At 33.1% G+C, this 24,034-nt stretch overlaps 6 protein-coding genes and 4 pseudogenes across 10 annotated transcripts, besides 8 other annotated features; 5 read left to right on the forward strand and 5 right to left on the reverse strand.

The window, feature by feature from the left end:
* Window positions 1–16,674: part of a mobile genetic element that runs on past the window's edge.
* On the reverse strand, window positions 26–2,415 carry TVAGG3_1019010 (organellar and viral DNA polymerase type B; the record flags this gene model as incomplete). The annotated part of the gene is made up of 1 exon (XM_051254733.1): window positions 26–2,415. A coding segment is annotated over one exon (2,390 nt), but the record flags the coding sequence as incomplete, so codon positions are not given.
* Window positions 3,592–4,065, forward strand: TVAGG3_1019020 (uncharacterized protein; the record flags this gene model as incomplete). Its single annotated transcript, XM_051254734.1, has 1 exon — window positions 3,592–4,065. The coding sequence occupies one exon, from the start codon at window positions 3,592–3,594 to the stop codon at window positions 4,063–4,065; it is 474 nt and encodes a 157-aa protein (XP_051080308.1).
* Window positions 5,999–6,882, reverse strand: TVAGG3_1019030 (annotated as a pseudogene). Its single transcript has one exon. A coding segment is annotated over exon 1 (884 nt).
* On the reverse strand, window positions 8,396–9,236 carry TVAGG3_1019040 (keratin-associated protein family; the record flags this gene model as incomplete). Its single annotated transcript, XM_051254735.1, has 1 exon — window positions 8,396–9,236. A coding segment is annotated over one exon (841 nt), but the record flags the coding sequence as incomplete, so codon positions are not given.
* Window positions 11,495–12,312, forward strand: TVAGG3_1019050 (annotated as a pseudogene). Its single transcript has one exon. A coding segment is annotated over exon 1 (818 nt).
* On the reverse strand, window positions 12,466–13,078 carry TVAGG3_1019060 (annotated as a pseudogene). Its single transcript has one exon. A coding segment is annotated over exon 1 (613 nt).
* Window positions 14,355–15,286, forward strand: TVAGG3_1019070 (annotated as a pseudogene). Its single transcript has one exon. A coding segment is annotated over exon 1 (932 nt).
* TVAGG3_1019080 (protein of unknown function, DUF4107 family) lies at window positions 15,512–16,039 on the forward strand (the record flags this gene model as incomplete). Its single annotated transcript, XM_051254736.1, has 1 exon — window positions 15,512–16,039. One exon carries the CDS (start codon window positions 15,512–15,514, stop codon window positions 16,037–16,039), a length of 528 nt encoding a protein of 175 aa, XP_051080310.1.
* A 1,193-nt stretch (window positions 16,675–17,867) lies between the features above and the next one.
* Window positions 17,868–17,976: a mobile genetic element.
* A 141-nt stretch (window positions 17,977–18,117) lies between these two features.
* Window positions 18,118–18,226: a mobile genetic element.
* A 141-nt stretch (window positions 18,227–18,367) lies between these two features.
* Window positions 18,368–18,476: a mobile genetic element.
* Window positions 18,477–18,617: 141 nt separating this feature from the next.
* Window positions 18,618–18,726: a mobile genetic element.
* A 120-nt stretch (window positions 18,727–18,846) lies between these two features.
* Window positions 18,847–18,908: a mobile genetic element.
* A 46-nt stretch (window positions 18,909–18,954) lies between these two features.
* Window positions 18,955–19,792: a mobile genetic element.
* A 321-nt stretch (window positions 19,793–20,113) lies between these two features.
* TVAGG3_1019150 (protein serine/threonine kinase protein) lies at window positions 20,114–21,621 on the forward strand (the record flags this gene model as incomplete). Its single annotated transcript, XM_001298068.2, has 1 exon — window positions 20,176–21,174. One exon carries the CDS (start codon window positions 20,176–20,178, stop codon window positions 21,172–21,174), a length of 999 nt encoding a protein of 332 aa, XP_001298069.1.
* Window positions 21,622–22,683: 1,062 nt separating this feature from the next.
* TVAGG3_1019160 (uncharacterized protein) lies at window positions 22,684–22,899 on the reverse strand (the record flags this gene model as incomplete). Its single annotated transcript, XM_001298067.1, has 1 exon — window positions 22,684–22,899. The coding sequence occupies one exon, from the start codon at window positions 22,897–22,899 to the stop codon at window positions 22,684–22,686; it is 216 nt and encodes a 71-aa protein (XP_001298068.1).
* A 1,134-nt stretch (window positions 22,900–24,033) lies between these two features.
* Window position 24,034: part of a mobile genetic element that runs on past the window's edge.

Raw genomic sequence — 24,034 nt, forward strand, 5'->3', positions numbered from 1 at the left:
GCAGTGAAATGCAACTTCATTTAAATCATTCGTGAGTAAGTCTATGTAAGTCTTCTTTCCACAAAATATTGACTTGTATGCTAAACTTTGTTTTCCAGGTGTGATTTCTGCAAAGTCGCTATGAAATTGACCAAGGTTTTTACCAATGAGAACTCTTCCATAACGTTTCTCAAACTCTTCAGCTAAACGAGGGATATCTTCATTGTAGAGATGCATACTGTCCGTATCGCTATAAAAGATGTCCATTCCTAAGTCCTCAGCAGTACAGAATACTTCACACATTATTCTCTTCGCCATAGACAGAATGTTAACACCAAGTGGACAGAAGTTAAAGTGTCTGCAAATGCTTTTCGTTAGCTTGAAAATAGTTTTATCTGAACCATCCAAACCTTCGAACTTCACTATATGGTTGTAGTTTCTGATGGCATATCTTATAGCATCTTTGTCATTTACTATGGTTATTTTTGACTCAATAGGAGATAGAATAGTTTTGCCATAAATACTGTTCAGAATGAGCTTTATATTTTCTTGCAAAGGATTTCCTTCTTTCTTATACTTTAACCTTAACTCAAACAACTTCTTTACTTCATCTCTTATTCTAATATCTCTGTTTCCATCGTAATAGTATCCTTGCAACACTTCACATTTGACACCTTGATATTTTATGAGGTTTTGTAATGTTATATGGTCAACATACATTAAACAGCAAGTGTTTGAACTTCTGGGAACGTTAAGTTCTGGATTTAGTTCAGGGTCACAAACTATTAAAGGAAAGTGTCTATGTATTCCAATCTCTGTTATCTTAATGAGAACAAAGAAGTCAGACATAAACTTTTCACCAATGGGTTCCTTTTGGTCGTCATCGAATAAATGTCTCATGAGATACTCTGTGCTTAACATTTCTTTCTTCATAACCTTTGGAATACCTTCTAAAGTATAAAGTCTTGCTATAGCGGATGGATATAATGAAACAGCGTCGAAGTCAGCAATGAGTTTCTTTTCGCTCTTTTGTTTAATGTTATCTGACAGCATACATCTTCCACCTTGAATGCATCTCGAAATAAATTCTCTTGGTTTATTTGAGAGGTCATATAAATTTCCATTCGGGAAGTACACTCTGTTCTCAAACAATTTGTTAGCAATAGAACAAATACTAACGTAGTCATAAACGTTTAAATCAAATTCTTTCAATATGTCATTGCGGAACTTAACAAAACCTTCTCTTAAAATTCTTACATCTTGTTTGCAATAAAATGAGCTATATTTTTCTAAATCGAAATGGTTTTCATCTATTCTGCAACCTTTGATGGAATCTATGTTTTTCATGAATGTATCTGCATCCCGGATAAACTTACATGCTTCAGAAATGACACCAGTTCTGTTGTCATTTGCTAACAAAACACTGCTGTAGTAGTTATATGGAAATACTTCTTTCGGTCCTGTTTGTAAGTTAAACATAGCAGGAAATAGTTTAAGCTTCTTATTTATAACACTGTAAGAGTCTTTTATAATAATTGCCCTTCCTTTATATAAGCCAGTTATTTGCATTGTTCGTGAACCTTTAATGATGGGAGTTCCTTTCACTTCTGTCATGTGTCTTAAGATGAAGTTTATATCATAACTGAGGTTATGGAAATATATTAAACTCTTGTCAGGAAGTCGCTCCAAAAATTCTGTTGCACAGTTCTGACCCCAAATGCTTTCACTCACTGAACCATCTTCACTGTCGTAACATATGTTAAAAGCTTTATGAAAGCCATCGGTACTGCACTCAAAGTCAGCAAAGAAAACGTGCTCAGGAATGAACTTGCACTTATTTTTATTTACTTCTTTTGACTCGGCTTTCTTCTTCAGTTGTACACAATACTTTGGAGCATATGTCAAATCTTTAAATGGTGCAAGGTTCTGTTTATATAAGTCAGTCGTATATGTGAAAAGTTCTCCATAAGAAATAGGTTCGAAATATTTGCACTCCCACAATGTTTTCATAACATCCCATAACGGTGTTGTTCTATCATAACGAACTACATATTTATCTTCTCTCTTTGTATAAATCTTCATTTGTTTCTCAATGTTCATTCCACCACACTCCTTCAAGATTTCTATATAGTTGCGAATGAAATATGTTGTCATTGGTAATCTTTCATTTAGCATGTAGTGGTCTTCAACAAGAAGTAAGTCAATAGTTCGAACAGTTTCACATTCTTTTGGTATGTATCTCTTTATTTCATTATGTCTTGAGTCATTGAAATAACCAATGGTAACATTAAATGCTATACCTGTTGCGTCAGAAATTTCTTGTACTTTACTTTGAGGAAAGTCTCTAACACAAATGACTTCTCTCATGTGGTCAATAGTCTCTCCATCTACTCCAGCCTGAATGCAAGCATAAACGAAACAATTGTCTTCTGTCATAAGTGTTGCAGTTCTTTTGTTCAGTTCATTGAAGATTTGGTAGCGTTCAAGATTTATAGGTAATGTGCAAAGATACTTCCAGAACCGACCGCTTCTCTTCTTATAAAACTTCTTTTCACCATTATCTTTCCAAAAGCTTTCTATAAGTGCTGGGTTTCCTGTTTGCTTAAGAGCTTCCAAAATGGCTTTCTGGTCATTTGTCAGTGTGCTTTCATCTCTTTATGGTCTCTTTTTTGGTTTGCCTTTCTTTACATCTGACATCGTTAAGCCTTCATATTCTGTTAAATCATACATCTTTATTTCAGTAAGATTCTTTATGTTTGTCAAGAAGAAGTCATAGTGCATTTCAACAATGCCTGCAGCATTTGCTTCTATCTCTGATATAAAGTTCTCCTTCAAGAGCTGATGTAGTAATGTTCCAATATTATTGAGGTTTAACGTAGAACATTCATACTTTCCACCAAGTTTATAACATACCATCCATCTCTGTTGTGAGTTTATTTTAATTTTCTCTAAGAGTCTCATGAAAACCTTACCGAAATGTTTGTGTAAGTAGTCTCTGTTTGGTTCATCTAAAGCTTCGATGTTAAAGTCAATGAGTCTATTGCCTGACTTCACATTCTCTTCCTATTCTCTTCATCTTTCTTTAACCATCTCTCACCTTCTTTTGGTTTGTCGTCAATGGAACGAAGGACATCGTTAGCTTTGCGAACTTGTTCTATAGCGCTCTTAAACATCTCTCTTCTCTGTTGTTTCAGTGTGTCGTCTCTTCTTCTTGTTTCACCAACGTTTGCATTTGTTATGTCAAACATTTCTCTTCTTACTTCATGAGGTACTGAACGTCTATGATATAAGTCAATAGCAACGTCATTTAAAGGAAATGCTCTTGCATGGACTTCGTCCTCGCCGCGTTGCGGCTTTATGAACTCATGAATTCTATCATAACTTATTGCACCATTATAGTCTTTAATGAAGTTAGCGAGTGCTTTTTTGTTTGTTGCGTAATGTTTTGCTACTTCTATGTTAGCTTCTGTAAGAAGTTGTTTTATTTCCGAGTGTTCTAACTTAGACAACTTCCGATACATCTTTAGTAGGAAATAAAAAAAATATTTTTTGAAAAAATTAGATTAGATTTTTTTAAGTTATTTTTCAAAATAATTTAATATTTTTATTTTAATGAAACACATGCAAGATTGCAAGTTCTTTTCATACAATGCTCTCGCTACTGCCATCAAGAATGAGTTCAATAATGCTTCAAATGTTAATGTTATCTTTAACAAGAAGTTTGTGAAAGAATCTAAGTTTGGTCAGTATGTCAGACCATTAGCTATCGTCATTGACCGCAAACGTTATACTTCACAAGAGTTAGCAGTAGTTTTGAAACAAAAGAGTTTCTTCGTGAATGTCAAAGATACTCATTATACTGTTATAAAGAACTCTAATATTGACTTCTTCAGTATTGCTTTAAATCTTTCCGAACAGAAAGAATATAAGAAGGGTGAAACAAATGTGAAATATTATTCTTCATCTCTGAAGACAATAACGAACAAAGATGTTATACAGAAATTCTTACCAAAGGTTGAAGAAGCTTCTATTGACATTGACGAAGGAAGTGAAATGGTTGAAGAAATAGACCCTGAAGCTATTTAAGCAAAAATATATTTTTGGTTAGTCTTCATATCGATATTTTACAACAATTCCCCAATGTATAAACTTTTCATACGCTTTTTCATAAGCTTTATATACCTTCAGAAATTTTGCATAATCTTTAGAAGCATTTAGATATTGTTTAAATGCTTTGTATGTCTTCAGAAATTTTGCATAATCTTTTACATGTTGTTCGTTCTCTTCTTCTGTCATGAGTTCCGAATATTCTAAATTCATGTTCTTTCATATGCGATAAAATTTTATAAAAAAAAATAAAATTAGCTTAGATTTTTTTATTCTTCCTCTTTGAAGTTATTGAAATATTCTGTTATTTTTTCCTTCAGTAATGTTAAGTCTTCTTTGAATGTAAGTATTGTGCAACCTTTGATGTCAGAGTGCGTTTGAGGAAGAGTATTTTTGACAATTTCCTTTATTTGCTCATTCGGTGTCATTGAAATCGGTAAGTTTTCACGATAGAACCAGTTTCTGTCAGATTTATATATTTTCGCTAAGTCATAAAAGCTCTTGTTGTTTCTTCTGACTAAATGTAACATAACCACATCTTTATCTTCTTCTTTCTCCAACTCTTCAGTATATATCATATACTTATAACTCTTTTCCTTTCCTTTTGGTACCGAACGCGGTATTCTTTTCTGTATGCTTTTGTCTTTGGATTCAATGACTTCATCTTTTGCTTGAAGTTTCTTTTCCATCTCTCCACGTTCTGCTTTATATAGTTCATCTAACATCATGAAAATATAACAAGCATAACGAGGTGAAGCCCACATTGCTACAGCATTTACTAAAAGTCTATGAACATAATAACCTTTCAAACCAGGAGCCAAATTCTTGCGATTTTCGTACGGAATCTCTTCTCTCGGTTTTCCGAGGGAAGCAATCATATGAAAATTCTTCTAAAAGTTCTTTTGTCTGTTGGTTTTCAAACCAATGATATGCTTGCTTTGTAGAACGAAGAGCATTCATTATACTTTGCATTTGGTACATTCGTCTTTGACCTGAACGAATGAACGTAACTGTTTTTATACTGTATGTATTCGTATTCTTCATTTATAGCTTCATGGACTATAACTGTTGTTGTGTTCTCTGATGTTGTCATTACTGTCTTTACATACAAAATAAAAAAATAAATAAAAATAAAACTAACTTTATTTTCTGACTTTCACAAAAGACCAAAAATAAACGCTTTACATGTATTTTCAGCAACTTCGTCAAATAATTTTATAGCTTTATCTATCTCATCTACTTCAAACGTTTCTTTACCTTTCGTGGAGCACCATACATTTTCTCAAAAACTTCAAGCAGTTCTGTTTCAGCAGCTCTCATATCATTAACAAACACAACCTTGACTCTATTGACTGTACTGTCATATCTTTGAGTTATATTATATGTCCTTCCTATCTTATATCTTTTTGTGTTGAAGTCCTTCGGTTTCTGAACGATGTAAAGTAAGCCTTCACTGCAACGTTCCGTATCGAATGAACCATATGTTATGAAGTTATATCCAACAACTGGGTCTAACCATAACAAAACTATTGGTATAAGACTTTTGTCTATAAGATATGCTCTTGTTCCATGAAATGCTACTGATATCATAAGCTCAGGATTTCTTGTCAAAATTTTCTGAGTTGAAGCATTTCTAACCCAGTCGTTTGTTTTCTTTCCAGATGGAGATATAATGTCTGACAAAGAATATTTTGTTGTATTTCTTTGAGTATCTTACGTTTAAATCACCTATCTAACCACTTTGGTGTCATTGTCTATCTTTCTAACTGTTTCAAACTCAATGTTTGTCATTACTGTCTTTACATACAAAATAACTAATGAAATTCATTATTTTTTGTGCTGAATTCAATAAAAATAATGTTGAGGTGAAGAGGTGAGATCTCACCTTTTTTTTCACCTTTTCACTCTTTTTTCACAAGCGTTTTACATGAATTGTACGATGTATATTTAAATCCTAAACAATTTCGTAGCTTCTATTTCTTCTAGTATCAAAAGTTTTAACAATGCCGAAGGTTTCTTTATATTTCTTCTTGACGTCAGACAGAAGAAATCTTCTGCTGTTGGATATTTTTATTAAGAAATGTCAACATATCCATTTTATCTTCTGCTGGCTTTTCTGCTTCTTTCTTTAAGTCTGCATAGTCGTTTCGCATTCTTTCTATCTCTTTGACTGAGTAGTTATATTTTCTTATTGCTGCTTTACATTTTGAACATTGCGGCATCGTTTTTGCGTTATACATTGAAATAAAACCAGCTAGAACAACTAAGCGTCAATGGTTTTCTTTAACTCAAAAGCTGCTGGTTTTATCTTTCATTCCATACCTTACCTCTTCTATCTTTATCTCTTATCTGCCATACACATTTTTGCAACTAATGAAACAAAGTTATCGTATGTCTTAAATTCTTCGGATTTGTAAAGGTCAGAAATATTTTATAAACCATGTCGCAATCTTTGTCCATAACTTTATGGTTGCAATGAAAACCAAGGAATTCATAATTTACTTTACGTATGAATTTAATTTCTACTGAGTCAGTTGCTTTGACTTCAATTTCGTCGAATTCAGGAATAGTTAGTTTTTGCTGCTGAATTTCAGGTAGTTTAGGCAAATGGTCGATGAGGTCCTCCATTTCATAAAGATACTGTTCATTTGTTTCATCTTTCGCACTACAGTCTAAATTACTTGTTAAAAGTTCTTGCTTTATCTTCTGGATTTCTGTTTCAAAAGTATATGAAGAAGAATAAAGCTTTTCATCTCTACCAACATTGACGTAGGATTCATGACTAGCGAGTTTGGTGCTGTAGTTGTGGACAGAGTCCCGCCGTTCGTGGCTTGAATTGTTGTTGTGCGATTGTTGAAATCATATCTTTTATACAAAATAAAAAAATAAATAAAAATAAAACTAACTTTATTTTTCTATCTTAAGGAAATTCATGAAAAATTCGTAGGGTGAAAAAAGGTGAAAAAAACAGGTGAGATCTCACCTCTTCACCTAAAATATATTTTGGTCATGGACTTCGTCCTCGCGCTTTGCTCTTATGAAAATAAATGGTACCATTAATGATATCATGACTGTTCTCATTCATGTCTGATTTACATCTAATGAAAAAGTTTAGAAGAATTTTCTTATTCTTTCTGGCTTATTTTTGTCTTTCCAGTACTCCGCTCTAATGGTCCCAGATGTGTTGACTTTGACTCTCTCAAGTTCTTAGATGGTATAACATCTTCAACGCCTCCTTCATATCTTACTTTATAAGTGTCATCGTTTATGTTATAGCCAAGTATTCAATAACCACTCCTCGCTTTGCTTCGTCAATGGTTTCAGCAAGTTTGCCATTACTACTTTCGACTAATTTGTGACGAGGGTAAAACGCAATAGAGTCGTCAGCAGCTTTTATAAGATATCCATTACCTTGCGTAGAGTCTACGATATAATAGTTTCTACTTACCTTAAACGTTTCTTTGTCAACGGTTTGTCGTCAAGAACTACACGAACTTTGTACCAGGAATGAGGTAAATTGTGTTGAATTTCTGATATTTTGTGTTTGGCTTCGTTTCTTTTGTATATACTTTTCTTCTTGTTGTTGTGTCATTGAATTTGGTGTATGCCCTGTTTGTAGAAGTGTTGAGGAATTGTAAACTTTCGTGAAATGTTTCATTGTTTCTTCGGTAAAGTCTCGCTCTTGGTTTAAATCTCTGAGCGTTCTTATGAAGCGGTTTATGATGCCGAGTATGTTATGGTTATGGTCTTCAGTAGTGTAGTGAGTTATGTTATGCTTAATGAGAAAATCTTGATTTCATTTTGAGGTATGCACTGTCTTGTCTGATGTTAAAGTACTTGGGCTATGTTCTGCTACAAACTTTTGTAAAACTCTTAACACTTCACGAGTTTTTATTTTCATTGGATATGCATAGCTTACGAGTGTTAACATTAATGAAGATGAGGAATGGTTTTATGTCCTCCTTTCTACTCTGAATGAGAGTGTCAATTGGTAGCGGTCAGGAGTGTTGGAGTAAATTGGTAAAAAGTAGTCGTAAGGGTTTATTTTTTGTTTGATGTACAACATTTTTGTCAAAGAACCTTTTCACTTCAGCTCTGTTAGTAAATCCCCAACTCTTTGCAGCTTCATTGAATTTCTTAAATGACCCCATGGATGTTGTTCGAATACTTCTTTCAAGCTCATTTATGTAAAGTTAAAGATTTTATTCAAGACGGTATGCGAATATAGTCACAAATGGTGGCATATAATCTGCACCCGAGCCTGTTGGATTTGTTGTGAAAGTATGGACATGATTTCCTCCCGGTTCAGTTTGTCGAAAAGTCTTTTTTGCTGCATTGTTATAAGATGGAGATAAAACATCATTGCCAGCTTCATACTCTGAGTTGTATAATGGGTGGTCTCTTAATGAGTGGCTATGGTCGCCAGAAAAGTTTGTAGTTCCTGTATGAGTGTGCGGTGGAAGGTTTGCTTCAGTAATTTTCTTCGAACCTCCTGTTTGCTTTGAAGAGTTAGCACAGTATAAGAATTTGTCTACAATCTGCTGCCATGTACCAAAACCTAAAACACTTGCTGGATTTGTTGAGTTCATTGACGTATAAATAGAGCCTATAGGATATATGGTTTCAAGAATCCGAGTCTTCATTGTTTGAAGTTCATGTTTAACATTTATAAATCCTTTGCCATCTACAATATTTATATTGTTTGTTATTAAACCATTAGGAAAAGTAGGAGGATAAATTCTTTGTTCTTGTACAGTTGCACCGTTTCTTCCTGTTTTTGTTACTATTTCGATGCATGCTTTAATTTCTTTAATCTTGATTGTTTGAAATTCTTCATGTGTATGGTTCTTGTCGGCTTTTCCATTAAGCGCAGCATTTACTTCCGACTTCTTTGCATAATTTTCATCTACATAAGTTTTGTCGGCTTTCTTATCTAACATTGCTGGTAGTTCATATGCTTCAAAGTTTCTGGCATGACCTTCGATATTCCTGCAACTGTTATCTAAATTGTTAAGAGTATCTTTTACGCTTGTACTCGGATTCTCTAAAGGTGCACTTGAACCAAGGGTATAGTTCAATATTATGTCGTCTGCTCTAACAGTAGTGAAGGATTTATGTGTATGTTCTTTGTCAGCTTTCTTATCTAACATTGCTGGTAGTTCATGTGTTTCAAAGTTTCTGGCATGACCTTCAATGTTCATACATCTGTTATCTAAATTGTTTAGTGTATCTTTTACGCTTGTACTTGGATTCTCTAAAGGTGCACTTGAACCAAGGGTATAGTTCAATATTATGTCGTCTGCTCTAACAGTAGTGAAGGATTTATGTGTATGGTTCTTGTCAGCTTTACTATTTAATGTAGCTTGAAGTTCATTTATATCGGAGATATTGTGTTTATGAGATTTCAAAACTTTGTTCGTTGCGTCAAGTTCATCTTTGTCAGCTTTACTTTTAATAGCATCTTCAAAAGTTATTTTTGCCTTAACTCTCAAAGTAAATCTTGGTTCAACTAATACACCGTTAACAAAGAAGTATGAAGCGTATATTTCACCGGTATAACCAAATGCTTCTGGTGCTTTAGCTACATCATACTGTACAGTACAGCTTATGTCATAACCTTTAGCACGAATGAATTTATATCTTCTTTCATTAACATTTTTTGTCTTCGCTTCATCACTTCGTGTTAAATATCCATGGTAGTCCGTTATAATCTGTTCGTCTGAACTTATATAATGAACATGGTTTTTATCTGCTTTTTGTGAAAGAAGTTCAACAACTTTTGCTTCACTTATGTTACCAGTGTCACTTTCATTTATTTTTGTCAGCATTGCGTTCAAAACTTCATAAAGACTAACTACTTCTTTTGGTTCTTGAAACAATGAGTCAAAAGTCTTTCTTAACATTACATCTTCAACTGTTATGACTGAGTCAATACCTTTCTCTTTTATTGTCTTAGCTAACTGACCTAAAACAACGAACATATAGTCTAAAATATTATCTTCAGTGTTAAACACTATACAGTTTTCACGAATTGTTGTGTTTGTTGCTGTTAAAACTTCTTTAAACTCAGGATATATATTCAGTAGATTTTCAACAATTGTTTGAACCACTTGTCCTCCTTCATCTAAATCTCTTGCTGCCATTAAAGGATGTAAATTAATTGGTTCAATAATTCCGAGACGAGGGTTGTAAGCAAGTCCGTCGAACATATTTTTACGTTTGAGTGCCCAGTTAGTTAGTTTCTTTGTATTATATGTTACTTTACCCCATAAATTTTTGAGACCGTCAAAGAAACTTCCTGTATTTCCATGTAATTTAGCAAACTCAACATAAAACTTCATGCTATCTATGCCACCAAGAAAAGCCCAGAGTGCATCTATCTCACTTTGCATGGTTATAAGAGATGCAGTTGTTACACCTGATGAAAATAAAGTAAACAACCACCCTAACCAACTCTTACCTGCTCCACTTTGTTCTACTTTCACAAAATCACTGATATGACTTTTTAAGTATTCTTTCGTAAGTAATGTGTCTCCAGGTGTAACGTCTCTAACGATATTATCTCCGTCAAAAGTCAATGTTCTAACTTGTGTCCGTGCAGCCTTTATTTTAAGGCATGCATAGTCTGGTGTTTGAGGAGCAGAAGGCTCGATGTATGTAATTTTAAAGAAATCGTCATAATTTTTCTTAAAGGTTTCATATGTTGTTTTGAATGTATTGAACCTCATTATTATATCAAGAAGTTTTGTCAATGAGTCAGCAATTGCTTCATCTACTGTTGACGTTTTGAGTTTTATTTCTGCTGAGTCGTTTATGAATGGTACTTGACATTGAGTTGTATATGGGTCAAATCCTGTAGGACCCAAATGAAGCAAGTAGTCTAAAATATCACGAACAGACTTTGAGACAGTTGTGTCGTTCTTCATGACGATTTCACCATTTACAATGAATGGCATAGTACATGAAGTTATTTGTGGGTCAAAACCAGAAGGATTGAAATGAAGCATATAGTTCAGCGCCTCATACACTGACTTATACACTGTTTCATTATTTTTTGACACAATTTCACCATTTACAATGAATGGCATTGTCGAAGGAGTTGTTTTTGTATCGAACCCTGAAGGATTGAAGTTAAGAATGCTTTCAAGAGCTTCATATACAGACCTATAAACAGTTGTGTCGTTCTTCATGACAACTTCACCATTTACAATGAATGGCATAGTACATGGAGTTAAAATAGGGTCAAACTTTTCATAGTCCTTCCATGTTATATATTTCTCAGTATTTCCATCAGAAATAACAATATATTTGTCAGTAAGTGTGAGAGAGTATTGACCAAAATATAAACGTTTAGCTCTGTCAGCTTCATACGCATATGCAGCTATACTCATATTTTAATGAGAATAAAATGTTGTTCTATTTGCAAAGTACAGACCCAAACGAATACGGGACAGTAAAGCTACAAACAAACTTAGGTCTACAGAATGAGGCGCTTGCATTCAGAATGGTTGACTTCAATACTATCGCAACTTTTGTCATAACAGATGAAACAGATTTCATGGAGTTGAAATAGATGGAAAGAAGCACGAAATAAGATTTCACAATAATGTAGAATATAAGATGGAAACATTAGCTGGAGTGTTAAATGCTCTCATAAATACTACAATAAACAAGGATAACGAAGAAAACTTAATGAATGTTAAACTTATTGCAGGAGTTTTGAAGTTCAGTTATGCGAAGGAGTTTAAGATAACACGAATGAGTCATAGAGTACAACTTCTTTTGGGTGCATACCATATGACATTTCCTTTGAAAAGTGTTGACAAAACGATTGAGATGAAATCTGTTCCATACGTATGTTATGGCAATTGTTTATACATTGAGTCTAAAATAGCTAATGTCACAGCATTTCAGGAGTTAATAGTAAAGGTTCAGTAGAATATAAATCCTTCTGTTATGCAGTCAATTCAATGTTCATTCCAAACGTTCCTGTCATAGCAACTCATTTAGGTAAATGGGTTCGCATTAGTCCTCATAATTTGAAAGACATGCAATTCAGACTTGTTGACTTTCAAGGAGAGCCTGTAGAACTGAAGGCACCAGTGCGAATGACTGTTGAAGTTGACTTTTTAGAAAATATTAAATGCAACAGCTTACAAGAGAACTCAGAGCTAAAAATATAAAGTATGAATGTTATGTATTAGGTCATGAACTTTGGTTGTTGCTGTTTGATGAAACAAATGAGTTAGTTATGTCAGTCAAGAGAACAGAAAAATATTGTGTTAGTGAAAACTGCACCAAGTCAATAAGATTAGGTTTGCATTATGAAGATGAGTTCGATACTGTTGAAGAAGTTTTGGATAGATATTACAAATTGCTTTAATTTACTAAAACATATTTCAAGCAAAGTTTATATTCTGTTGAAAGTTTTGTATACTCGTTCGAATATTTATACTTAAACTCAACTCCTGTAGTTCCTGGTGTTTCAATGATGCGGATGTTACCTATTTTCATGAATGGTGGCGTTTGACCACAGCATTCGATTTCAGGGTCGAGATAGTCAATGACACATTGTTTCCCTGTTATTCGTGATATAACATTTTCAAGGTCCTCCTTTGTTAGAATTATTTGGTTCTTGCTTATAAGATTTCAAAAGCTTCTTATCGTCTTTGAGTAAAATTGTTTGGTATAACTGAAGAAGGTAATGGTCTACGTTATCTGAAGGATTTGTTTGAACATTTGTGTAAGGGTTGTCGTTGGCTTCTCTTGAAAGAATTTGGTCCAGTGGTGGATACTCTAACTTAACATCTGATGTAGCGTTAGCGTTTGAAGCTGAGTTTAAATTCACGGATTTCAGCTCTGGTTCTTTTTCTTTCAAACACTCTGAACTATAGTTCTTTATGACAATATTGTTTGTCGTTCGTGAGTCAACATTTGATGTTGGTTCAATTGGAACATTAACGGCACCAGCTAAGATGGATTTGCTTCTCATTTCATATAGAATAAAAACCTTTTATATGTATGAAATGAACAATATACTCGACAAGGGTTTGAATGTAAAGCTAACGAATGAAAATATTGTTGAATTCACTGAGACAGGAGCTGTGTATAAAGATGTAGAACTACTGAACAAAAGAGCTAAGGGAAGAAGCAGGAACATGAACAAAGGGTGGAAGCCTATAAAAATTTATGTCAATGATGGCTCAGGAGGTTCAAACATAAAGTATGCAGAAAGTTATAGAGTTTATGCTCTCAAAGGTGAAAAGCCTTCATTTAAGAACAGCTATTCTAACGCATATCCTCAAAAGCTAACGGATGGGGAAGTGGATGATATGAATGACAGCAAAAATATTAACAGAAATGGCGACAGAGATGCATGGAATTTGTTTACCATCAGTCAATTGAAGGTTAAACTTTAAAACAATGTTGGTCGTTCCCATGGAATATTTTTGACTTTAATGGTATTAGTCATGATATGAATCTCAAGGTATGAACGAGGAGAGATGAGAGACTTATATGCTTCCCAAATTTCTTCAAAAGGTAATGTTATACCTGACTGTTTCCAAATGAGTTCAATATCATAGCGTGAGAAACCTTGAAAGATAACGAAGTCAGTTATGAGACGTTTTATGTTTAAAGCTAAAAACCTCCATGTTTGCATAAGTATTGCTACAGTTAAGTGGTAATGTCTGACTTTAGTAATGATGTTAGCTAATGGTGAGTCTGGTTTTGACACTAAACCTTTTCCGGCGAAGTCGTCACAAACGAGCAGAGTGTTTGAAGGATATTTTTTGAAGGGGTATTTTGAAAGTTTTGATAGAATGTAGTTTGTCAGTCGTTTCATATCGTAAACTCCTGAGTATTGACGTAAGTGGTGTTTGTCAATAATTCTTTCCATCTCCTCAGAAGTCTTTTGCATTCCTGACTGTATAAATTCAACGATGGCATAATATTTCCTCTTACGTCGAATGTAACGTTGAAGAAATTCAATGAGTTCACTGTCTGGAACTTTAACGACAGAGGCTTGAACTTTTGACATAAATGTTTTCGCTGTTGAGTCCATAGAGTCTGAAGTTGCTGATATAATGATTTGGTCATAATATGAGTCATTTCCTAAACGTTCTGTTATGAGTATATGACGAATGAGGTTAAATGTCTTACCTGAACCCATCTTTCCACAATAGAAATAAACACCATTTGAACAGAACTCATAGTCCTTACTGAAAGGAAGAATAAGAGAAGAGTTAAGTTTGTCTGTAGTTTCATTCATGTCTTCATCTACGTCATGTATTAAATGCTTCATTTTATCTCCATTAAAAATGCAAGTCAGAAATATTCAGAACATAGCACCGAGTCTAACTGACAAGAGTATAAAGATATACTATGAACACGTTATGATGAAACCTACCAAAATTCAAGAAAGTCAGTATACTTATGAATATCCAAGACACTGGGTAGAGTATGTAGGAGGTGAGAAAGCTATTGAAATCAGACAGGTTCGAAGTATTCCAGCAGGAAGAACAATATTATTGAAGAACTTTAATGTTTTGAGATATAATGATGAAACAAAGAAGCAAGATAGTTTCCCTGTTGCTGTGTATGTGAACTTAGATACAGGAGATGACATGAAAGTTTTTAATACAAAGCTTCAAACGGTAGTGAGAGAACAACTGACTGCGGAAGGACATCCATTACCTTCAGAAGTTACCATAGCATATAATTTTGAAACAAACTCAATAGATTTTAAAGTCGTCTCTGCAAAGAAGTCAGGTTTTACATTTAATGAAGCAGATGTATATTCGAATGAAAACTTCAAAGCTATTGCATGGTTAGATAATGACGATTGCTTTAAGAAAATATTTAAATCAGTGACTCAACGATGTCAATAGATGACCTTCGTGGAATGTTACCATCGACGTTTACAGTAGAAGGTTCAGCAGGATTGCTTACAAGATTGTCAATTGGTGGTATTTGGTCTCGTGAGAACATTGTTATAAAATCCAGTATAAGTGAATTTGCTGAAGAATCTATATTATGTCTTTCAAACTACATGTATTCGCCGCCGAAGCATTATAGTATAACAAACTTTGTCAGTAAGTTTAACATAAGACTTGTCGAACCTTCTTCAATGAAAGATGTTGTGCTACCTAAAGACGGAAAGGATGGACTCATTATTGAGATGATTTTAATTGCATATTAAATGAGCTTGTTCTTGAAGGTCATTCATGATGAAATAACTGTTGTAGAAGATGTTAGCAATTGTTCAGACATTTTGAAGCGTATAGATGATATAAGAAAGAAGTTAGATAGACCGCAAAGCGGTGAGGGCGAAGCCCGTGAGAACGCTTATGTTTCATTGACTTTCTCCAGTAACGAGAACTTTTATGAGATAATATTGAAGAGAGATGATTTTAATATGGTGTAAATGGTAGCTTGGGCAGCTTTAGGCGCAATGGGAACAAAAGCATTAGCATTTGGAGCAAAAGCACTTGGAGCTTATGACGCAGTAAATAAAATGAGTGGAGGAAGGGTTTCGAAGACATTAGATGCAAATAAAGGGAAGATTGGAGGCTGGGTTGCAAAGAAGTTAAGATTAAATAAAATAGGGCTCATAAATAAAGCATCCAATTTGGTTGCGACTGAGTCAGAAAATGCTTTAGGAAAGGACGATGAGTTTGCAAAACACGCAAAAGACTTTAATGACCAGATGAAAGGTGAAACAATGCATTTAAATAGAGTCGATGGAACTAAAGAAAATGTTTCTTCTCCACCAGTAGTTCTTCCGTATGGTCCCTATGGAATGTATGGAAACCCTTACGAAAGACCATTTGACCCATTGACTGGTGGAAGTAACTGGTATCATTACGGACGAAGAAGAAAGACAGTCAAGTTGGAGACAGACGTGAAGAAAGCAACTAAAAAGAAACCAAGGAAGAGAGTTATAAAGCAATGAATTCAACAGGGTGAAAAAACAGGTGAAAAAAGAGGTGAGATCTCACCACTTCACCTAAATTTATTTTTGTGCTATGTTTTCATACGTGTGAGGGTGGTGATATCATTAATTTTTAAGTTTATTTTTTATTTTATTTTTATATAAATGACAGAACAAAAGCAACTCATACAAATCGAAAAATATAACAAACATACATTTAAACATTTATTCTTCCTTCCTGAGTATAACATGTTCTTTACACTTCATCCTAGACCAGTAGATTATACATTGACTGTGTATAAAGATTGTCATGGTAGTTTTATAAAAACTTATGATGATGAAGGTAAGTTAACAAGACTATGCATTTCAAAACTTGAGAAACTTTATGACTTCAAGTATGACTACAATAGAGTTAACATTGACGATGAAGATATAGAAGAAAATTTATGAGAACGTTTATTTTTTTCATTAGTGAGTTCGTTAGCGAAGTCGTTAGTGAGGTGAAGTGGTTGGCGGCTTTGTAAATATTTAAGGTTAAGTTAGTGTTGTCGTTTGTGTTGTAAAATATACGTTAACGGTTTTGTAAAGTGTCAAATTCACATATCATGGGTAAGTAGGTGCGCAGTGCCACCATACCCAACTAACCCATACTAACTAACGTTTGAAATTACAACAAATTGATGTATCTTATAGAGAAGTACGCAGATACTTCAAAGAAAATCATTTCACCAAGACGCGATTAGAGCATGCCGGGCCAGAAACAGCAGTAAGATATTGGGCGCTTTCACCCAATCTTATCTGGCACGCAGATGTTCATTATTTTAGGGGTGTTCGTGGCCAGTATATTTATGGCATAATCGACGATTTTAGCCGCAAAGTCCTAGCGTGTATACAAATACCAGATATGCTGGCAGCGACGACAGCGAACGTTGCGGCTTCCGCCTTCATTGAATTTGGCGCCCCTTATTGTTTCTGGACCGACAACGGTTCCGAAAATAGGGGCGCCTTTCAAGATCTACTTGATCTTTGGGGCGTCCAATGGCGGCATACAGACTCTCATTCTCCCTACCAAAATGGGAAGATTGAGAGATTCTGGCCGACATTGGAGCGCTGCCAAAGCATTTAGGCTATTCCTGCCTTTATTTGGGAGTACAATAATAACACACCGCATGAAGATCTCCCAATTAATCCATTAACTGGAACAAATTACACGCCAAATCAAATGTATCAGCTGAAACCGAAATACACAAATGCAGATACAGAAAGGTTGTGGCAAATATGGGATACAGATACAGGCATGACCGCTGTTGACACATTCACAGCGTAATAATAAACATAATTTTTTAATTTCATTTTTAACAAGTTTTTTTAAATGTATGTAATGAATAATTCATTAGAATATGATAATGCACATTGTAACAGAATAGAACAATCACCAAATTTTTTTTTTTGAAATTAAAAAATAAAAGTAAAAAGTATAAAGTAATCTAACCAAAAAAGATATTTAAAAGAATTTTGGAAAAAACAGAATAAGGATAATGATATTATTTTAGATACACAATCGATGCACTGAAGAATAATCCGGTAAAATGATGATATAAAATTAGATTATTTTACAAGTAGCTAAAAGAATAAAACTATAATATAAAATAAATGAAGTTTAATGAAACAATAAAGGTTAAATTCTTATATACGAAAAAAAGAGATCTGACATTGTGTCAGATCTCAGTAAAAGTGACATTTACATGTCAAAAAAATAGAATGAGTTTAAGTAATTAAAATTGAGGGTGAGAGTAGTATTGTATGAAATAATATCTCTCACCCTCCAATTCATCCTATGGCGCCGAAAAAATTTTGGTGAAATGCGACCACATTTCACCAAAATTTCTCGGCGCCATATAGAGAACTAGAGCCTGTGAGGTACTGATACTATCCATGTACCTCGCAGGCTCTAGTTCCAAGCCAAAATGGCTAAAAATTGCCCGCAATTGTTCACATTGCGGGCAATTTTTAGCCATTTTGGCTGGGAATTGGAGGGTGAGAGTAGTATTGTATGAAATAATATCTCTCACCCTCCAATTCATCCTATGGCGCCGAAAAAATTTTGGTGAAATGCGACCACATTTCACCAAAATTTCTCGGCGCCATATAGAGAACTAGAGCCTGTGAGGTACTGATACTATCCATGTACCTCGCAGGCTCTAGTTCCAAGCCAAAATGGCTAAAAATTGCCCGCAATTGTTCACATTGCGGGCAATTTTTAGCCATTTTGGCTGGGAATTGGAGGGTGAGAGTAGTATTGTATGAAATAATATCTCTCACCCTCCAATTCATCCTATGGCGCCGAAAAAATTTTGGTGAAATGCGACCACATTTCACCAAAATTTCTCGGCGCCATATAGAGAACTAGAGCCTGTGAGGTACTGATACTATCCATGTACCTCGCAGGCTCTAGTTCCAAGCCAAAATGGCTAAAAATTGCCCGCAATTGTTCACATTGCGGGCAATTTTTAGCCATTTTGGCTGGGAATTGGAGGGTGAGAGTAGTATTGTATGAAATAATATCTCTCACCCTCCAATTCATCCTATGGCGCCGAAAAAATTTTGGTGAAATGCGACCACATTTCACCAAAATTTCTCGGCGCCATATAGAGAACTAGAGCCTGTGAGGTACTGATACTATCCATGTACCTCGCAGGCTCTAGTTCCAAGCCAAAATGGCTAAAAATTGCCCGCAATTGTTCACATTCCCATCTTTTGTTGGTAAGACGAAGAATATGAAATAAATTATGAAGAAGATAATGATGAATAAAATATCACTTTTTATATTTTTGACACGTAAAGTTGTCACTTTTCTGTCAAACTGTTTTTATCGTTTTCGTATATAACAAAATAAATAATAAAGATTTTTATTTTATATCAGTATTGAGAAGAAGTAACAGCTGACACTTGGTAGACAACTTCTTTATGTCTAGAAAATTCTATCTTGCCTTTTATTTTTTTCTCGCTGTGAAACGTATTCGGTCTTTTTTTTTAAAATTAATTTTTTGTTAGAGATAAGAGCTAAAACTCGGTAAACAACTTCTTTATGTCTAGAAAATTCTATCTTGCCTTTTATTTTTTCTCGCTGTGAAACGTATTCGGTCATTTTTTTAAAAATTAATTTTTTGTTAGAGATAAGAGCTAAAACTTTGCAGACAACTCCCCCATGTCTAGCAAATTTAACATTCGTCTCCCATTTTTATATATTTGGTTTAGAATGTTCGAAAATGCGTAATATGGTCATTAATATTAATTGAAAAGAACCTTGAATTAATTCAATCTGATCTCACAAAATATTTTAAATTACAAACTTTGTAGTTTGAATAGATAATTAGTATTAAACTCAAATAATTAGTTTATTTTTGAATAAAAATTATTTGAATTTATTCAATTTTGTGATTTTTCCTTCAAAAATCAAGTTTAAATATCTTATTTGCCATATAATTATAAATACAATAAAACATATTCGAAATTGAAAAGAATGACTTTTTCTGTTCTTTCAATCATTCAATTTGAATTTTGCAATATTGGATTTCTCATTAAATAGCTATTAAAAACAACAAGCAATTTAACTTACATTCAAATTTATTTGTGTTATATTCAATCTTCTCAAAACTTATAATTTTCGGCTATAGCATGATTATATGCTATATAATATAATAAACCTATAATAGTATCATTCTTTCAATTATTTGAAGAGAAAACCGAAAAAATCTATTTTCAGTCTATAACAATGTTATTCGATTATATAAATTTTTAAAATAAATTTTGCCCACATTAATGTAACTAATCATATTTAACTAAAGTGTAAATATCATCTTGTCAAAATATTTGAAATATTGACTCAAAAATAATCGTCAGCATTATTCAATCATGTTTTGAATGTGTTTTTATAAATGATATAGAAATGAAAAAATGTGTTAAAAAAGCTCAGTTAACAGTCCTTATATAAATCATTTATTTACGCTAAAATTTCAAATGATATCGATTTTTAAAAATTTTCAAAATTATGACCATTATCATATTTACAATCAATGTAATCTAAAAACTATTTTTCAATACTTCTAATTTTTCAGAAGACAATTTTATTATTATTATTATTTTCAATACCAAAAATGCACTCTCTTGAGCTTCCATCATGTGGAATACGTATTCCACCAATCATAGGTAACTATCATGTAACTAAAATCATTGGACGTGGTGGCTTTGCTGTAGTTGTTTTGGCTTACGATCCCAAAACTCTTCAGAAAGTAGCAATCAAAATTATTGACAGAGAACAAACTACCAAGCAAGATATTGTTTCATTTTTGGAAAGCGAGCTTCGCTTGTGCATCCGCTTTAATCATCCAAACATTATTAAGGTTCATGATATTATATACAAAAAGGATATTATAATGATCATTATGGACTACCTTAAAAATGGGGATCTCCAATCATTACTGAACCGTGGAATTCATTTTACTGTAGAAGAGCAAGTTAGAATTACTCAACAAATCCTCGAAGGACTTCAATATCTTCATCAAAGAGGCATAGCACATCATGATATTAAACCAGAAAACATTTTGTTCGATGCTGAAATGAATCCAAAATTAATTGACTTCGGCCTTTCAATGGAAAATAGCAAAGAATCTCATGCTTACTGCGGAACGCCATTATACATGAGTCCAGAAATAGGCAATACATCAACATATGATGGAATGAAGTCTGACATTTGGGCACTTGGTGTTACATTACATTTGATGTCAACCGGACATTATCCATGGGATGAGAGAACTTCACAGCAGCATCTAAAAGACATAGAGCACAACAGACTTCAGCTTTTTGTTGAAACACGCGGTATTATTGGCTCGGTTATCAAAAATTGTCTCGTATTTGAAGCCAAGGATCGTGCATCTGTTTCAGATCTTCTTAAAATCATTGACGCCTATAACAACAAGAAGACTGTAATTAACAAAGCAAATTCACAAAGTAAGCCACTAACTGGGCTTATAAACTCTTCCTTACCACGTTTGGTCCCAAGAAATAATACTCCGCTTTTCACAAAATCAAGAGTTCCACAAAATAAGTTTATTCTTCCAAGGGTATCTCCGAATGCTAGAATACATAAGTTATAAGTCATTATTATTGTTTGTTTGTATATTAAAATTATCGTTTATTAATTGTTGTGTATTTCTTAATCAAGTGATCACTCGCGAAATTGAGAGTTATATCGATTTCAATTTGATGATATCTGACATACTAGAATAGTATTCTAATAGAAATTCTGCTATTCCGAGCTTGATATTCGATCTTTTATAAAATTTTTTCACATAAGAACAAACAGAGTACAATATTTTCACCTGTATGCACTCGTTTTGATCTAACATTACAAGTTTCCACTACTTTTTTTGATTAAAAAGATTCAAACAATGGCGGAGAAAATGAAACGAATCAAATAATGAGCAATGAATCTCAAAGAAATACCATTCTTACAATTTTAGTTTAAGTAACCTTCTAATTCATATAATTTGCTATAACGTGATCAATAAAAGAATTTCGAAATTAGTAGTATATGTTGAAGGGTTGTGTGACTTTTTTTGTAAACGTAAGAATTCATACAATATTGAACGATTTTGTATCATTTTTTTTAACATATTAATTAAAAAATGTATGATTCTTACGGTTTTTATTCTTACGTTTTTGAATAAATTAAGATTTAAAAAATTTTCAAAATTGTAAGACATTTACACTCAGCCCATACATAACGAAATAAATCATTAAAAAAAATAAACTTTAATTTTAAAATAATTTATTTCATCTTTTATAAAAGAAGTTATATATAGATGATGTCAGATATTCCGTGATAAATTAAACATTGTTTAAATCCTGAATGGAATCAATGGAGTCATAAATGAGTAAAATAAATGAGAAAAATAAATTGAAATTAATGATTATTTGAATTTATGATATCAATTATTTGATTCATTCTTTCTTCAATCTCTTCTATTCTTTTTGTTAAATCATCTATTTTCATTAATGAGGTGATTCTTGATTGAGGAATAGATTTCAAACTAACCACTCCTTTTATTTTTGAAATTTTGAATCCATCAACTTTAAACATTTTATTCAATTTACATGTTGTCAATTCTTCAAATAATTTTTTATTATTAGCATAATAGTCATTAAATTCTTCAACAGATGAAAAAATTTTTATTTCAGTAATTGGTTTAACAACGTTTATTTTTTGTTGAACATTTTCACTTTCATTTATTTCTTCCTCCTCTGTTTCATTTATTTTTAAAATCGGTTTCATTTATCATTAAATAAAAATTAGAATATAAGTGATGAAATATATTTTTTAATTAATATTAAATCAGAAATGGCGGCAGGATTCTTTAAAAAATTATGGGATGGAATTAAGAAAGCTGCAGGTTGGGTTCATAAAAATATTATTAAACCCGTTGCAAACTTTTTGGCACCAGTAGCGAAAACGGCAGGAACTATCATAGGTGGAGTATTAGGTACTAAAGCAGGTAATCCAGCGATGGGAGCACAAGCAGGTAACGCAATTGGTGGAATTGCTGAAGGAATACTTAATAAAATAGGAGGTAGATAGTGGAAAAATAAATAAATAAATATTATTTTTATCTTAGTATCGGTTGTAGTCTTTGATAAACTTTTTCTCCTTTATTTAATATTTCTCTTATTGGGGCGGCTTTTGGTGTTATTGATTCAGCAACATCACTAATTGCTTCTTTATTCTTAAATATCCAATTTGCTCCTTTCTTCATTGTTTCCCAAACTTTATGCGCTCCTCTTTTTACTTTATCCCACAGTTTCTTAAATATACCTGCAGCCATAGTTGATTATTTTATTAAAATTAAAAATTCATTTTCATCTTTTAATTTTGATTTTTTATTTAATAATAAATGACGACTAACTATTTGGTGCCAAACACTAAACCGATTAATGGAAATGTATTTCATTCATTCGAAAAGATAAATGAAATATTCGCAAAGAATGATGGTAGAAGATATTATAGAGAACTTGAAAGTTCATGCTATGACTCTGATGCTCCATATTTTGATGATAAACAAACTCATTTAAGAATTACAAATCCAGCTCATGATGTGAACCAATTAGGTGACACATATATTAAACGCAAAGTTAAAGCAACTCTAGTTTCAAATAAAGCTTTCACATGTGATGCCGCTTTTAAATGCATGCGTTTATTCGTTGGTTACAAATCATCAAATCAAAGCTTTAAACAATTAGAAGTAGAAACCGAAAGAGGTGATGCCGGTTATCTTCAAATGGATTGCGCCCGTGAATCTTTCGCATTTGCAACATATAAACCAAAATCAGAAAGGAAAGTTAAAAAGTTTGTTCATTCGTTATATAATAATGTTCAAAAATATGATAACTCAGTATGTGGTAAATATATTGACCCTTCGGAAGTTTTCAAGAAAGCAAATGAAGAAGTTGATGTCACTTTTGATATGATTATTCCGGTAAATGATTTGTTAGCATTTCAGGCATTCGATGATTATCCTAAATCATTTGGTGATATCATTCTTAAATATTATGTTTTCAAGGATACTTTAGTATTTTGTCAGGTTGACCCGTTAAGAGTTGCTGATTTACAAAATTACGTTTATGAAAAGATAACTGATGAAAATTATGAAAAGATTATGAATCATGTTTATAAATATGATCGCAAATTCCAACAAATCGGACTTCCTGCCAAATTAATTACAATCTTAGCCGCTACATCTGCTGACGCAACAGTTGATGACGTTATTATTTCATGCACAAAGATGGAAGTTTTAGAGGATAAATGCATTACACCAGGATACGGTTTAATTGAAGAATCAGTTAAAGCAATACCACGTTTATTTAGTAAGGAAGATCCATTCATGATTCCAGCTCAACATATTGACGTTCGTTCACTAAATGGAGGTTGCATCACTCCTGAAGGTATTAGCTCAGATTTCT

The sequence above is a fragment of the Trichomonas vaginalis genome, chromosome I, assembly GCF_026262505.1.
Source record: "Trichomonas vaginalis G3 chromosome I, whole genome shotgun sequence".
NCBI lineage: Eukaryota > Parabasalia > Trichomonadida > Trichomonadidae > Trichomonas > Trichomonas vaginalis.